Here is a 12,244-nt window from a genome sequence, read left to right on the forward strand (position 1 = left end):
CTATTGTATATGCTACATGCACTAGTCTCGTGGAGCTTCTCATTATGCCTATGTTTAACAGGTATGATATGTGGAGTGTTGGTGTAGTGATCTTAGAACTGGTTTTGGGTACGCCAGACGTGTTTCAGGTAAGTTCTAGGACACAGGCTCTTTTGGATCAACACCTGGAGGGTTGGAATGAAAGCTTGAAGAAGCTTGCATACAAGTAAGTCAAGTTTAGATCAATGATTATTTTATACCTTTTCAACTTCGTAGAAAAATTTCCAGTGTTAACCATATATGTTGCATTTATGTCCATTCTTTTGCCCAATTAAAAGTGATTGGTATTTGGTTTACAATATTGGTAGCATAAAATAAGGCAGTTATGATGTTTTCAGTTATTCATGCACAAAAAGGCATTGTAGATTTTCCTTTAGGATTGCTGTGAAGGCAAGATGTTTCTGTTCTGCACAGTTGAAATCAGAACTGTGAGGATTAAAAGTTGATGCAAATATGTCTTAGCGATGACGTAAGTTTCTGCAGCGAAGTGTATTTAAAGTGATAGGAAATATGGAGAAAAGGAGAGAGTGGGACTGTGAGAGAACAAAAGAGATGTATTGAAGACCTGATGATTTGCCTGCAAGCCACACCTCTTCATTGGTGTTAAGCACAACACGTGTGATAATTCTTCTAATACTACATTCTTATGCTAATGGTTAACACTCTAATACTGATCGTAATTTACTCTTCTTAGTGGTTGACTTGCAGCCTGTAATTTGATAGGGTATCACATATGGCTAAAGACTTGATTGAAATAGGTAGTGTCCTTTTGGTAGCTATTAACAACTAATTTAGATTTCAAATTTAATTTTAAATGACTAAATATTCCATTAGAAAATAAAAAGAAAGTTAAATACCTCAAACAATCTAAGCAAATTGGCATCATGCCGAGTGCACAGTTTATTTGGGACTTTTTCCTTACAAAATCATCAACAGTCTCTTTACAATTGAATTTCGAAATTTTTCCCACTTTTATCTGTATCTGTCTAAACATACTTCAGTGGATATTTGCTTTGATCAATTTGTGCTACTTGTTAATCATCGCATTTGAGAAGAAAGGATTTTTGTTAGTATAGTTCAATATAAAAGGAACTCTACAGTTTTTACATGGATAGTGTTGATTTGATGTATTCTACTTGGTTATTCCAGTCAGGTTGACACTCTGCTAAATATAGCTGCAATGTTTCTTTTGACAGACTCAGATCTTTCATGGAAATGTGTATTCTGAGCCCTGGAGTTACCTCAAAACTTCATCAAACTAGATCAAAATATAACCAGGTGAGGTGTCTTCTTTCTAAATCCTATTGGTCCACATTCTGTCTGTTGCCTTGGGTTTTGTACAAGAGATTTATGTTTGACAAAAATGAGTACTCCCTCCCTTTCAATTTTGTTTGTCTTATTTATTTTTAAGTCAGTTCAGAGAAGGATGTTTCTTTCCTTTCTTGGGAACTCTTTATTCCAACTTCCACATGGCTTGTTTAAAACCACAAGATTAAAGGGTATTTTGGTACATTCTACATATCTTTAATTTAAGACCACAAGATTGAAAAGTTTTTCTTTCTTTTTTGAACCCCGTCCAAGTCAAAACCAGGCCAACAAATTGAAACGGAGGGAGTAGTTCTTACTCACTTTCAATGTGATTAATTTACTATTCTTATTTGGACCTGCTGCAAAGTGGGGTTTGTTGGACATATATATTGAGAATCAATATGCCATTACTCATTACCGCAGCTTAGGCTCTTGCTATGATGTTCGAGTTACACCAATACAGATTTGATTTATTCAGTGTCATTGGTTTTAACTAATTCTGTATTCTTCTATTTTTTTCTTTATTGTGTTTTGACATATAAATGGATGTCTGTTGTTGAAATCCTTTTCCCTGGATGATGTAGTACCTGTTAATATTAGGCAAGAACAGAAATCTCCCACGTAATAGGAGATATTAGGTGGTGGAAACTTATTACAGTTTCACATCTAACCTGTGAAAAATGTTTTTCCGACATTTCTGACAACGAATAGTTTTGGAAGTTATATAACCGAGAAAAAGAATAAAAATCTCACATGTAACAGGAAGTATCAGGTGGTGGAATCTTGTGATTCAGTTTCACATTAAATTTGCAAAATGCTTTTCCACATTTACTAAACCTAATGGTATTGTGAGAGACAATATTTGTCTGATGATTAGAGTGAATTGTTCCGAGTGTCACTTCTGTTCCACTTTTGCAGTTAGAAAATCCTAGCTGGTGGCAGTCAATATTTTCAGATATGTTCTGTCAAAATTCTTTTTTTTTTTTTTTTGCGATATTAGATTCTTAGTTTATCTACTAGACTGAATTATTCACACTTCACATCTTTCCAAGAGCTTATTCAATTTCATTGCTTTTGAGGTATGCCACTAAATATTATTACTACCTGTTTTTATTTCTGAGATAATCTTTATAGATAGGAATGATTAGCTTCAGGGTTTAGAGCTATGGATTCATTTGTTTTAATTTCTAAATTCTTATTTCTTCATTCAGGCCTCAGCTTCACCAGCTCCATGGAAATGCTCTGAAGAGTTCTTTTCTCATCAAATTAAAAACAGGGATCCTCTGAAGATAGGGTTCGTATTCATGTCTGTACTGCACATTCCCTACCAGAATCCCAAGGCCCTCTTTCTTTTTTCAAAAGGACAATCTATGGGACACAACAAAGTTCCAAATTGATAGCTCGCTAAAATTATTTTTTGATTGCTGCAGGTTCCCAAACATATGGGCACTGCGACTAGTACGTGAATTATTACAATGGAATCCTGTAAGCTGTCTTGAAACAGTCAATGCTAATACCTACATTTGTGCTTCGTGTTGTTAATTCAGTATGCTGAAATTAGTATTTGATTCTGAATTCTATTAACTACATCTTCATTTCAGGAAGATCGACCAAGTGTTGATGAGGCTCTAAAACACCCATACTTTTCGCAAAGGTGATAAAAAAAAATACCAGGTGGGATACCTGCTCCTGTATGAACAGCTAAAAGACAACACAACTTGTATACCTTTACCCAAGGTTCTGTGATTCGGATGCCTTGTGGCCCATTCCCCACCTCTCTTTCTTGAACTGTCCTAATGGGACACTGGGCTTTTCAAGTGCAGCTTATGGTTATTTCATTGAACTTATTGCCTGGTGTGTAAGCTGGAGGAACAGAGAAACGGGCAGCAAAGAATGAAGAGCTGGAAGTAGGGGTGTACATGATCCGGTTGATTCGGGTTTTCCAAATATCAAATCAAACCATTTGTGTAAAAATTTTAAATTTATAAATCAAACCAAACTAATAAAATTCGGATTTTTTTGGGTTTTTCAATCTTGGGTTGGTTCGGATTTTTCAAATACCAAACCAAACCATTGTGTCAAATTTTTAAATTTATAAATCAAATCAAACTAATAAACCTCGGATTTTTTCAGATTTTTGGATTTTTTCGGTAAAGTTTGCATACAAACATATAATTAACTTGTGCTTCAATTATTTCTTTAGTCCAACCAAAATACAATTATCTAAGGTATTTCTTAAAAAAATAACACAATATGAGATTAGTACTGATGATACAAAAATATTCAATAAAAAATAATAATGAAATCATCATATAAAATAAATATTGCAAAGTCATAATGAAAATGATCATAATTTAAAAGTATTAAATTATGCTAAAATAAGATTAGTTACATTACTAAATATTTAAGGAAAATTAAAATTAGATTATGTATTTTAATTGTCTAAATCAATGTAAAACTAAAGAACAACTATTCAATATTATTGTCATTCTTAGTGTTGAATTGATTTTTTTTTTGCATTAGTATTAATTTGATTTTGATTTCAGTTTTATTATAATTATCAACATCTATGAACTATAATCTTTATTGGATCATTCCGAATTCTAAGTTTTAAACTTGAAATAATATATTAAAAGATAAAAACTATGAAATAGTATAAGAAATATTTAAAAAATATATTTAAGTAAATATTTCAATGTATAAAATAAAATTTTAAAATTACATATATAATGTCGGGTTGGTTTTTTTAAGTTAAAACCAAACCAACCAAATATAGTCGGATTTTTTTTCCAATATCAAACCAAGTCAAACCAAATCACAAGTCGGGGTTCTTTTTTGGGATGACTCAGTTAACGGTTTGGTTTGATTTTCAGTTCGGTTTCGTACACCCTAGCTGGAAGAATATGGATATTTCTTCGTTTCTTTACCTTGCAGCATGAAATTTCTTGAACCAATATTCCAATGTCAATTCTTTGGGAGGATAAGCATGCCATGTCTTTTAGGATTCAAGTTATATACATGGATGGTATATAGTTTATATAACATAGTTTAGTTTAACCTGTCATAGCTAACACAAAAGGTCATAAACACTATATAGAGCTATGGAAACTTTCATCTTTGGAAACTTATAGCATATCATTCTGAGAATTTATCCCAAAACTTCAGCTTCATGAACGAGTAAATGCATCTAGTTTTAGTGCAGTTGATTTGTGCAATAACCAAAAAGACCCAGAAGTAGCACTTCGATAGGAGGCACAATTGTCTATCAAATAGGGAAGGCAGGCTTTTAACTGATCAAATAATTTCGGAGACTTTTCAGTTTTGAATATTGTGAATGGTCATTCTATTTGTTGTGTTCTTGAGGGGGGAAAGATAGTCCGCGGAACAACAAGAACTGATACTCGAGTTACCTTTGCTAAATCAGTGTGGCCAACGCATTCAGCTCGAATTTACCATTAGATTCAATCACTTCATTGCGATCTTCAGTTTCCAATGTCTTTCAACCATGACTTCTGTTATAATTTGGTACTCCTATTAAGTACCAGCAGAACCATGAAATGGTGTGGTTGAAGGTTGGGATTCCTCTTAATTGAATATCTCAGATAAAGGTATAGTTGAATGACTGAGATTCCTCTTAACCGAATATTCTCATAGCCCAATGGGGTTAACTATTGAGCTAGACCTTACCTTACCAATCTCGTAATACACATCATTTTCTTTGTGGCAAACGAAACATCAAGAACTGGGCAAATCAGTGTACATCTTACATTATAAACAACAATGAGTGAACTCCAAGATTTTTATGGAGCTCGAAAAATGACTACATTGCACTAATATTTACAAAAAGTTGTTGGTGTTCCTTGACACCCAAAATAAAATAAATTCCTAAGTTACAATGTTAGTATACTACTCATTCCAAAAGTGCACAAGTTTTGAGAAATTCTATTAAAGCAATCGCACACTTATTAATAAATAATTCTAGAGAGAGAGAACAAAGATTTTCATTAATAAAAATAAATATTAACAAAGAATTTTGGAGCATATTACAAAATTTTGGAACTAGGATAAACAAGGAGAGGCTCACTATGGCATCCAATGGAGGAAGAACAAGGAAAAAGGGAGAAAAGTCTTTCTCAATAATTTTTTTACTTTTGTGTCCTTCCCTCATACAAGAGACACAAGTTTCCCCCTCCTATTGTCCTTGCATATATGTCTTGTTGCTCATTAGTCATTTCTTTAAGGTTCTTGACTGTTCACACGACTATGAAGTTCCAACATTTCTTGATGTTTTGGGTCAACAGAGAGAGCAGCTCGACAATCTCGCAACGCACCCATAACATCGCCTATATGCTCATGAAAAGCAGCTCGCAGGTGTAAAAGATGAAGATCGGCTTTAAATGCAATGGCCCTAGACAGTTCTTCAATGGCTTCCTTGTCCTTGTGGTTGTCCATCAGAACTATGACCAATTACCAATAGTTAATCAAAAGAATTTTAAGTTCTATACAGATAAAATAGAAACGGAAACTAACCCTACTATAATCAGTTTAAGACTACACTCATAGTGCTAAAGATCCTAATAAAAAAAGCTACTATAACATGTTGTCAAAGAAGCTATCGCAATTGCCGGAAATACTGTGCCTACTAACTGCAGAAAGATAGAGGGGAAGGCTAAATTTTCTCATAAAGGGCCATCTTGATTTACTATTTGTGTATGTTATTAACAAAATCAAAAACCTTATAAGGAATCTGAGTTCCAATGAGTAATTTGATACTGTATTTATTATTGATAGAAGTTGTATATAGATCTTAGTATATAATACGCAAATCTAACTTTATAATAAGTGAAAGAATGTAGAACGTTCATGCATTTTTCGTCTCCAGATCAAGGCGAATAAAACTAAAAACTGAAAAATAGATGGAAAAAGAAAGAACTATTACCTGCAGCTCGATATCTGTAAGGGTAAACTCTAAGAGGATCTAGACGAGTGACCATCTCTAGGTCAGCCTTTGTGCGGTCGCGGTCACAGTACTCTGATCTCTTCTCGTAGGCAGATGCATTATTCTTGGCCTTCTCAATCAGTTTGGTCATTTCATCATAAGCAGCCACCTTATCATTTCTCAAGAAATGTACACGAGCAAGACCTTGGTGAGCCCGGGTATGCCGGATTTTAAGGGCATTAATGTAGCAATCAGCTGCAGCATCCAATTTACCGCAGTCGACATACACACTGCCAAGATTGTTCAGGGCCTGCCAAAGTTCAATCAAGGAAAACATGTCACAGATTCGCACATTTTTCGTATTAGCAACTTAACAATAAACTAGAAAAACATAAGACCCACTGTTAGAAGGGAGACATTTTTGTCCTCTTTCTATGATACTATCTGAATGATCCCGCACTGCAGTAGCAATTATGCTAGCTAAGCACATGAAAAATATTTGAGTGCATGGTAAAGCGAACTTTGAACCATGACTTCTTGCTGCTGTATTACCAATAAATATATATATTTGCCATAATTTCAACCATCTAGGTACCTTTGTAATAAACTTAACCTTATCAAAAAAGTAAAATCAAAAAAGCACACTATTCCTTGTTAGCACCATATGAACACAGTTTAGTTGCGACATTCAATCTACAAATTTAGCATGGCTACTTAGAAATTCATTTTTGAATGGTGTGGAGATTCTGGATAGAGAGTGACATACCTGACCTTTGCGAAGCCTATCTGAAGGGCATCGCAAGGCATCCTCAAGAAGTGATATGACAGTTGATGAACAAGATGCATCAAGGCTAGAGTCGGCTAAAGCATACGCTTTCAGGAAGAATGCTTCAAAAGATCTCTTGATGCTAATAGACTCTTCTGCTTTCTGTAGACCTTCTTCACAGTGGCCAGTATCATATAAGATCCATCCCTCATAAACCAGACGTTCATGTTCACTAGATGAATGCTGGCGAGCCAACTGTAAACTCCTCATGGCTGCATCTGGACAATTCAATCTGAAAAAGCATGAAAGTGTGTGAAATGTCATTCAATTCTCTATTTCTGCTAATAGAGCGTTGAATATTGGCATATAGATAATCATCTAAGAAGAGAATAAAGTAGAGCCAATCCTCACTTAGAGCAAGACGGAGAGGAAGTCCAAAATATCGCAGAGGTGAAGAAAAATTTTATCGCAAGGTAATAACTATTAGGCAATACCTTCAAATCATCTGAACTTAGTCATCTTAAGAAGATTAGGCAACTCCCTTAAGTTCTATAATTTGACTGCATGATGGCATGAGCACGATCTTAGGAACACAAGGTTAAATCAAATGAATGAATGTCACAATATTCGAAATATACTAGAGTTTGCAATCAACCTTATAGAGGGCAAACAAAATTTTGTAAGGAGTTGAAGCTACTGAATTCAGTAATCTAGAAGTTCTGATATTATCAAGAGTATCAACAGTAGTTGCTAGACATAATTGTCAGGTATGAGCATAGTATATTTACCCCTGGAAACATTCAGGATAAAGTGGATATATTACTCTGTTACTTACTTTGAAAGTAGCCAGTGAACACGGCAATTATCCACAGACTAAATCATCTATCCCAATATTGTTGGGGGAGAGGGACCACAGTTTTTCCCATGGAATTAGAGGGTATTTTCACCCTCATCTCTCGCCATACCCTTTTTACTTCAAAATTACATAAGATTTATAAAAACTATCGAACTTAAATATAACCTTCTACTCCAGTTTGTTGATCGTTCTTCTTTAAAATACTCCATAATTTTGCTTTATCAAAAAAGGTACTCTATAGTTTCACATATGTTCCAACCTGCACCTAGTCAAACAAGACTTTAACTTCATTTCAGACATAGCTGCACAGCAGGGTCTCATTCAAATAAAGTTTTGTGATGCTTAAAGAGTGATGATCCCTGCCCTCTCTCCTCCACCTTCAGGCCAAAAGAAAAACAAATTCCAAATACTAAATAAAAGAACCTAGAAAGGAAACCAAAAAAGAAGTAGACTTTCTCCATCCCAGAATGATGGGGTTTGGAGTACAAAGGTCAACGCATCTATTTTTGGTGTGAATTCGAAACCAAGCTAAAACCTTAGACGAAGAGAGTGTCCAACAATCACAACAAGCAACCATGCACTAAAGCAAGTCATAGTCCCAGCTTTCGGATTCTCTCTGTTTATTAAATGTTCTGTAACTAAATTTAATACTCTAATTTATAGTTTTTTTAGTTAAAAGTGTATGAAAAATATTTGAAAAAAATCATTAGTTGACACTATAAATAGAAGTAGTACAATTCCTTACGGGACGTAGGGAATCATTTATATATTTAAAATTACACCATCAGCTGGGTTTGAAACCAGTATCATGCGAACTAAGCCTAGTATTTACGTGGAGAAGCAGAGAGGAGCAGGCCCATTATTCCCGAGTTTCAAGGGAAGCACTAGGGGTGACCCAAATGGATTTATCGGTCATCAAGAAAAAAATTACAACAGCAGGATACATCATATCTTGTACCCACCACTGTCCACTGCCCGGACCTTCTAGGAAGAAACAGACAACACCAAACAAAGCAGAGACCAGCTGCACTTTTTGGAGATGAAATGAGATATAGCATCAACAAAGCCTGGAGGTCCAATACCATACAGGAAAATATTTTGTTGTCTTAGCAGAGTACATATGGATCCAAGAAATTGTAGATTTGAACTAGTATATCAGAAAGCCATCTCACAGGTCGAAAATATGAGTTTCACAACAAGAAGTAAAGAACATGTTTCACAATCTGAAAAGATACAGGTGAACAGCCATTACGACCAATCATCTTTCTGGCAAATGTGAAGCACTTTACAAGTCAAATAAACAAAAAGTGGAATTACCGGAGGAGAAGCAGGGACTGTCTGAAGTAAAGAACACCTTTTGCTGCATCAGACTCGAGCATCTGGTATATTACTGAAAGAGATCCAATATCATCAACTGACGACCATCTATCATACAACTGCAGCCAACAATCAGCTTCTGTCCAATTCTCTACATGCTCGCGCAGAAGAGTACGGAGTTGCAATGCTGCAACTCGTCCTTCAAACACACGATAATCTGGGCAAAGTGTGAGGATTGCCTGTATATCACATATTGCTAATTGGTAATCCTCTAGAGCAAGGTAAAAACAAAAGCGGAGTTCCAAGCACTCCAATGCCAGTTTGAATCCAAGGATTCTGTTTATTTCTGAAAGAGCAGCTTGAGCATTTTGCTTCCTCATCAAGGATGCAGCTCGATACATATAGGGGTATGTCAGTGTAGGATCAAGCTCAGTTGCTTTTTCAAGGTCATCCCACCTCTTTTCTCCTTCACAATATAGCGAGCTCTCTTGGTACATCCATCCAAGAGGAATTGAGGAAGAAATAACAGAACAGAGCTTCTCATATGCCCAGCGTTTATGACCCCTTATTTGACCTAATCTAGCCAAACCAATAACTGAATAAGTGTGACCCAAATTAAAAGCAGCCTCAAAGAGTTGCTCAGCTTCATCAAGCTCTTTCCTAAGAAATTTAACGCATCCTAACCGATGATATGCGACCATTTTCTGTTGGCTGGTTTCAGCTGAGTCTACCAGTGTTCTCAAAAAACGAACAGATTCATCTGATCTAGGATCAAGGTTCATCAAAACTTCACTTAACAAGCAATAGAGTGAAAATGAGGCAGGACCTATCATAATTGACCTTTGTTGCCTGGTAGTATTGCTTAATAGTTCAACTACTTGACTGTCTTTCAGAGAATCTGGGAGTTCACGTAAAAATACTTGCAAACATGACGCAGCAAGGACAGGGGAGTTCTCTTCAAGGGCACATTCAAGGAGTTCTAGAGCATCTTGTCGACATGAAATTAAAGACGCAAGCTTTCGGTCACAAGCATCCTTGAGGCTTTCACAACAAAACTTATTGGCAAATACCAATATTTCCAACAGCAGATCAGGGGACACTTCATTCAATAAACCGGTTGAGCTGAATTCATTGATGACCCTCATTGCCAAGGGTGAAATATTGTTTTCAGACAAATCTATTTCCTCACAAAACGATTCTGTGAAACAACCGTTGAGCATGGTATGAAATGGAGCTGAAAGACTGGCAATTTTCTGCCTGTCACATGCTATTTTCTCATCAGCAATTCTAAAAGAAACAGTTCTTGGACAAGAATCCTCATTTGTGGTGATGACTCCATGAGGGATTAATTTCTTATAGGCAGGCATTTCAGATGCTATGTCTATTGCTCCAAACTCCTTTGCACACTTGCCACAACTAGAAAGCAAGTCAGAAATGAGCTCTTCATCTTGCTTCTCGTATTTTAACCACGCCCCAAATACAAGTTTTTCATAAACTGTACTTGCTTTCGACCAAGCTGAGCGAAGGCTCCTCCTCATTAATTTAACTTCCCCGAGGCCCTTAAAGACCTGAAACTGCAGCAAATAGAGATTTGACCTCTCTTGTGGAGAACATGATTCAAGCTCTTCATGGATTTTTGCTAAAACTTGAACATAATCAACAGGTTTAAAGAATGGAAGAATTGGTGGTTCTGGGACCTTGATCAAAGAATCTCTACAAGCACCAAGAAAAAATGTTCCAAGTATCAACAAAATGAATAGAATAATCGTATGTGGGGTTAGCAGAAAAGAAATAAAATTGCAAAATGTCAGCTTACTTACATAGAAGAAGCAGATTCAGATGAAAATTTGGCAAGCTTCCCTCTTTCAACTTGGAGCCATGACTGAGGATTAATGGATTTCAGATGTGTTTCTTTACAAGACTCTGAAGGGAAAAAAGTTCTCATGGGACATAACAGATTAAGCAAGTCCCAGATCTCCACAGTAGCCACAAGGGTTCTCCCCAACAATCCAAAACTTAAACAGCAAACCAAAATAATACAAACAGCTCTCTCACACTCAGAATCACAACTCTGAACTTGTTGAGATCAAAAAATAAGCACTAAAGCTCCCACTATGTATGAGGTCCGCGTAAGGGCCTGATTTTGCTAAGATCAAAATCACAGTTCAAAACTGACAAACACAAAATCCCCTATCTGGAAAGAACTAATTTACAGATTAACCTAGAAGAGCCACATCAAAACCCACAAAATCTTGATCTTTTCCCAACCAGAATCATAAAAAAGATTTCTTTTTTAAGATCAAGAATGATAAACAGATAAAACCTTAAAACTCCATTGACCTTTTCCCCCTAAAAAAAGTCAGATTCAGCAATATACAAAACCCAAAAAGGAACCAAAAAAGACTAAAGACCCACAAAAGATTACGTAAGATCAACAAACACAACACACCCAAAACCACATTAAACCAACCAAATCTCCCCAGATATCAAATACCCAGAAACACTGACCTTGTTCTTGAAATATAAAACAGATCAGCAAAAATAATAACTCCCAAATCAAAAATAAAATAAAAAAAATCAAGAAAACCCCACTTACTGTTTTGAGCTTCAATTACACAAAACTGAGAAAAAGACTGCTAAGGCGTGAGATTTTCTGAGGAAAAATTCAGTCTTTCACTTTTCTTTTGTGCCGTTTGGTAAAAGGGAAAGTGTTGTTTTCCTTTTTGGCAATCTACTTTCCCTTTTTTTCAATTTTAATTTCTAATCCGTTGGGTAACTGCAGCCTACAGTGCTTATTGGGAATGCAAATATGAACTATACTGTAAAAAAAAAAAGCTGACTTAAATTGCTATTTTGGTCTTTAATATAGTACTTGTACGTTTTGCAATTTATTAAAGGTCATTTTTCAACTTTCATTTGAATGTGTTTGGAAAATATTTAGGCCTTTGACCATGTAACGTGAAGTTCAATTTGTTTTAAAAAATGATATATTTATAATATTTAAATAAATTTACTAATT

At 35.4% G+C, this 12,244-nt stretch overlaps 2 protein-coding genes across 2 annotated transcripts; one reads left to right on the plus strand and one right to left on the minus strand.

The window, feature by feature from the left end:
- Positions 1-65: 65 nt before the first annotated feature.
- Positions 66-3,451, plus strand: LOC125871106 (probable inactive protein kinase At3g63330). Its single transcript, XM_049551700.1, has 5 exons — positions 66-205; positions 1,236-1,317; positions 2,559-2,641; positions 2,778-2,832; positions 2,949-3,451. Exons 1-5 carry the CDS (start codon positions 69-71, stop codon positions 3,003-3,005), a joined length of 414 nt encoding a protein of 137 aa, XP_049407657.1. The 5' UTR covers positions 66-68; the 3' UTR covers positions 3,006-3,451.
- A 1,878-nt stretch (positions 3,452-5,329) lies between these two features.
- LOC125869576 (ETO1-like protein 1) lies at positions 5,330-11,996 on the minus strand. Its single transcript, XM_049550051.1, has 5 exons — positions 11,046-11,996; positions 9,226-10,938; positions 7,053-7,344; positions 6,287-6,596; positions 5,330-5,804 (listed from the first exon to the last, which is right to left on the minus strand). The coding sequence occupies exons 1-5, from the start codon at positions 11,168-11,170 to the stop codon at positions 5,584-5,586; spliced, it is 2,661 nt and encodes an 886-aa protein (XP_049406008.1). The 5' UTR covers positions 11,171-11,996; the 3' UTR covers positions 5,330-5,583.
- Between the last annotated feature and the right edge of the window lie 248 nt (positions 11,997-12,244).

This window comes from Solanum stenotomum, chromosome 7, assembly GCF_019186545.1.
Source record: "Solanum stenotomum isolate F172 chromosome 7, ASM1918654v1, whole genome shotgun sequence".
NCBI lineage: Eukaryota > Viridiplantae > Streptophyta > Magnoliopsida > Solanales > Solanaceae > Solanum > Solanum stenotomum.

Excerpts from the sequence above, each read along its gene's own strand:
- LOC125871106 (XM_049551700.1), top strand. The coding sequence starts at position 69 with ATGTGGAGTGTTGGTGTAGTGATCTTAGAACTGGTTTTGGGTACGCCA. Across the intron at positions 206-1,235 it reads TTGAAGAAGCTTGCATACAA|ACTCAGATCTTTCATGGAAA; the intron begins GTAAGTCAAGTT and ends TTCTTTTGACAG. Across the intron at positions 2,642-2,777 it reads AGGGATCCTCTGAAGATAGG|GTTCCCAAACATATGGGCAC; the intron begins GTTCGTATTCAT and ends TGATTGCTGCAG.
- LOC125869576 (XM_049550051.1), bottom strand. The coding sequence starts at position 11,170 with ATGAGAACTTTTTTCCCTTCAGAGTCTTGTAAAGAAACACATCTGAAA. Across the intron at positions 10,939-11,045 it reads TCTGAATCTGCTTCTTCTAT|AGATTCTTTGATCAAGGTCC; the intron begins GTAAGTAAGCTG and ends TGGTGCTTGTAG. Across the intron at positions 6,597-7,052 it reads ATAGGCTTCGCAAAGGTCAG|GCCCTGAACAATCTTGGCAG; the intron begins GTATGTCACTCT and ends GAACTTTGGCAG.